General features: G+C 39.9%; 1 protein-coding gene across 1 annotated transcript; it reads right to left on the bottom strand.

The window, feature by feature from the left end:
• On the bottom strand, positions 1-1,707 carry LOC137936971 (uncharacterized protein At5g19025). The gene has a single exon (XM_068781961.1). The coding sequence runs from the start codon at positions 883-885 to the stop codon at positions 196-198; it is 690 nt and encodes a 229-aa protein (XP_068638062.1). The 5' UTR covers positions 886-1,707; the 3' UTR covers positions 1-195.
• Positions 1,708-3,955: the final 2,248 nt, after the last annotated feature.

Consider the following 3,955-nt stretch of genomic DNA (forward strand, 5'->3'; position numbering starts at 1 on the left):
GCTCATCTTGCAATCTTATTAGTTGAAATGTGAATGCTCAGTCTGTAACTAATAATAACAGTATTGTCTGATTATGAAAATTATTAACTCATATAAGTAAGAAGTCTGGTGAGTAGTAATCCCAATGAAAAGGAAAACGAAAAGAAATATAGCAGCCAACAGCTACAGTGACAGCCATATTGTCCATTCCTCCAGCTACTTTTTGATCTGCTTCAATTTCTTGGGTCCCCAAACTTGCAGCTTAGCAACAGCACATCCACATCTTGCTCGAAATATAAGGACGGCTCTTCCATTTGGAGGTGCCACTTTCTTCAGTTCAGCCTCTAGTTCCCTGTGATACCCTTCACCCAATTCAAACAGTCCTTTGGCTTCATCACTCTTAGTGCTTGAACTCTTAATGCACTCCTCTGTCTCTAGCTGGATATCAAACTCTGCTGCCTTTCGGAGCCCACGGCAGTTGGGATTGTGACATTTCTTCCCAGTACAGAAAAAAATTCCCCAAACTGCTGTTGCTGCAAAAAGGAAACTAAGTCCCAGAAATGCATAGACCATTGGAGCCTGGACCACCTCGCTTCTCACAGTCAAGACGGTAAGAGTTCCAAATTGAGCAATTCCATGGTAGAAAAGCTTGACATACGGAAACACCAGAAACCCACAAGAGCCTAGAACTGCAATTAAGATTAAAATATCAAGCGCAGCCAAGTGGGAACCCTCACAAGGTGGCATCTTCAGCAGGCTTGATTGATTAGCTTGTTTCTTGTGCCTCGGGAATTGATGGAGCTGCCTTGGGTGAGTAGATTGATCTTCTGAAACATAAGAATTCGCCATATTTAATTGATGATCGAATGACTTGGTCGACGGAACCAGGCTTGGGTAATTGACCATTGGCAAAAATCCACCTAAATAGTTTGAGGAATCGAACTCCCCCAGTCCAAAATCAGAATCGAATTTCGCAAGGAATAGCTAATTAGTAAAGGAACAAGTACCCGGCTGAATGTAAAAGTGCGACTTTTTCATCAAACAAATGATGTCTGTCGAAATTCATCTCTTGGGAATTGAGACGAATCAAGAACAGATGTGGAATTTGAAAACAATCCAAACTAAATCAAGTACACCGGGTAAAAGAATCAGAGTTAATATTCAGGGAAGCAATAGTTCCTCCTCTTAATAAGTCCAAGACTCTGTCTCCGCTTCAGTGACTAGAAAATTAATCTGCAGTCCGATTAAGCAACCGCCGATTTAACCTCCGGTATAGACAATCTCCCAGCGATCAAAATCGGTTTACGCGAGAAAATCCATGCCCATCTATCGAAAAAGAAAAACCTGGGCGCGATTGTCGTCCAGTTGCACAAGTGAACTGATAGAAGGAGATAAACTACACCGAGAAGAACCCAGACAACAAAACCGAAGCTTAAGCCGAGTGCACCAATCAAAAACCCAAAACAGATCAGACCCAGATAGCAAACAGTATACGGTATATGCGTTTCCGTCCGCCTAATTCTTGGATTTTGATGAAACTGGGAGCCCTGTACCTTTTTCTTCCGCCCCTACCACAGACTTCTCTTTGGCAGTTGATATCACGAGCAGGCCGATAGACGAGACTAATGATGCTCTCTCTGTAATCGGGATTTGTTGCGCCGGCTGAAGAAAATTAGAGAAAGGACAAATCCGGGGAAGGTTGTGATATTCAGAAAATGTGGTCATTGATCCAAGATGGTTAGTTGAGGACTTGACGCATTCACCGACCAACGACTGGTCTTTCACGATAACCCGCTGCAGTAAAAATGAAATTAGCGCACCGACCGACCCAGTACGATTCGCTCAGCTTCAAAAGCTAGATTCCACTGAGTCGAGTCGGTGACTTGGAGATGGCAGATCACTCTTGACTCCAGACAATTCAATGATGATGTGAATGAAGGGAAAAAATCAACGAAAACTGCCAAAGTGGACAAGTCATGGATGACAACAAGTTTCTGACTAATCTATACATAACCAATTACTGGTCACAGCAGACACAGAACTTGGAGGTTAAGTCTCAACAAAAAGATGAGCAGACGCAAACAGAAGATTCTTGGTGTGATTTGCGAACGCTGGTTTTGCGAACTATCCCAGTTCAAGTCATCCCTTCAAGAGAATTCTTCTGGTTTTGCTTTTTGTTCAAGAAACCCATTTATCTTCTAGGAGGGGAAACCCCCATGACAGTGATAAAAAGTTAAAAACACAAAAAGCTGATGACTTTTTCTCCTCGTGAAAGAGAAACCGAAGAGGATTGGATTTTGCAAGAGTCGGCCACATTACATGTGTTCAAACTTCAAATAGTACAGTGGTTTGGGACCGTTCATACTCCATACACAGAATGAGGCACTATTATGCTAATAACATCAGCTACAGGAGTTCTGCTCCATTTTGCTCTGTAATTTGCCAACAGGGTGTTCCAGTACTGTTCAAAAATAGCTAGATGATGCTCATAGTCCACCTTGGTTGAATAGGACTAAAGCTTATCTTGTTCATCCTCTCAAATGATTCAATGCTTGCTGCAGAACACACGACATCATTCTTCCTCTTATTACTGGAAAGATTAGGACTATAAGTTTGTTAAAAGGTAACCTTGTTCATAACACCTTAAATTTTACAATGAGCTCATCCCTTCAAACAATATTTTATTCAGTTTGCTAAGTAATTAGATCTTGTTTAATCTTCCATTAACATTTGTTGGTAAGCTGAAAGTGAAACAAAAGAAGTCTCTCAGACATTAATGACAAATGGGTCCCATGGAAGGAAAAGTTTCATTTTGATTAAAAAAGCTTGAAGGAGACTGAAAGATGGTGACTTTGGAAAGTGAGTACCACCTCAACCCCACTTGGAAAAGCACTAAATACAGTTTTTGCCACAATTCTTTTGAAAAGGCCTTAAAGAGTAGTTCAACTAACTTGTTCTCTAGCACCTTGATGGGTTAGTAGTGTCTATTCTTGAGAAGGGTCACAACAGTCCCATTAAAGGGAAGGTTGACAAAAAGCCTTGTAGAGCATGTGGATCATTAGGGTGTCAAAGGAGAGGATAAATAAGTTTATATAGTAGAAATTATGGAGTTTTAATTGGTTGTAAAAACAATTAAGTTGTAGTTTGTTGCTATTAATCTTCAATAAGTTTATTTTATTGAACTTTGAGAGTTCGTATGTGTCACCATACGCATCTTAATAACCCCTCGTGTATGTTATATGCAAATAAGAGTCATGTATCCAACTCTAGAAAAAACTACTAAGGGTGCATAAAGATGGGATTGGGGGTGAGCATTTGAAAACTTTTTATTCCGGCTCAACTTCTTTTTAGTTGCCCAACTTTTTATTTTTCTCATGAACCCTCTTAAATTTTGAAGAATATAAAGGAGCTTACAATAACAAGCCCTACATGTAATGATCAGAAGAACTCATCCACACCACCCCCAACCCTGTACAATTTTTTTCCCTCACCCAGCACGGACCTTTGACAGGTTGTGGCAGGGGAAGTTCCCTGTTTGTACCCCTAAAAAGGACTCAAATATTGCTTATGGTAAGGCAAGTTCCCCCATTTCCTGTTGTTTCCTACTGGATCTCATATCTCCATTTTCAAATTTTGATGCACCTATTGCATCTCATATCTCCATCTTCAAATTTTTATACGACTTCAGAAGATACTGGTTTATTTGAATCTTGATATTCAAAACCAGTGACTAAAAGGATTAGAGATCTTTATTGATCAATATGAAACCGATTGAAATCAGGCTAAGGCATGGCAATATACTATTTAAAATATGAAATTTTTGCAATTAATATAACTAGCTGCATGATACATGCAACAGATGGAGATCTTTAGTTTTGAATTGATACATCAGTTAACCAAAAAGCAAGGACCACAGTTGCCTGAGGATGAAATATTAAGGGCCCAAGATGAATAGAAAAGGACAAGCTGAAGCACT

Source organism: Aristolochia californica, unplaced genomic scaffold (assembly GCF_029961685.1).
Source record: "Aristolochia californica isolate CCGP_79_NKW_82.1479 unplaced genomic scaffold, dmAriCali1.0.hap1 SCAF_7, whole genome shotgun sequence".
NCBI lineage: Eukaryota > Viridiplantae > Streptophyta > Magnoliopsida > Piperales > Aristolochiaceae > Aristolochia > Aristolochia californica.

Excerpts from the sequence above, each read along its gene's own strand:
- LOC137936971 (XM_068781961.1), bottom strand. The coding sequence starts at position 885 with ATGGTCAATTACCCAAGCCTGGTTCCGTCGACCAAGTCATTCGATCAT.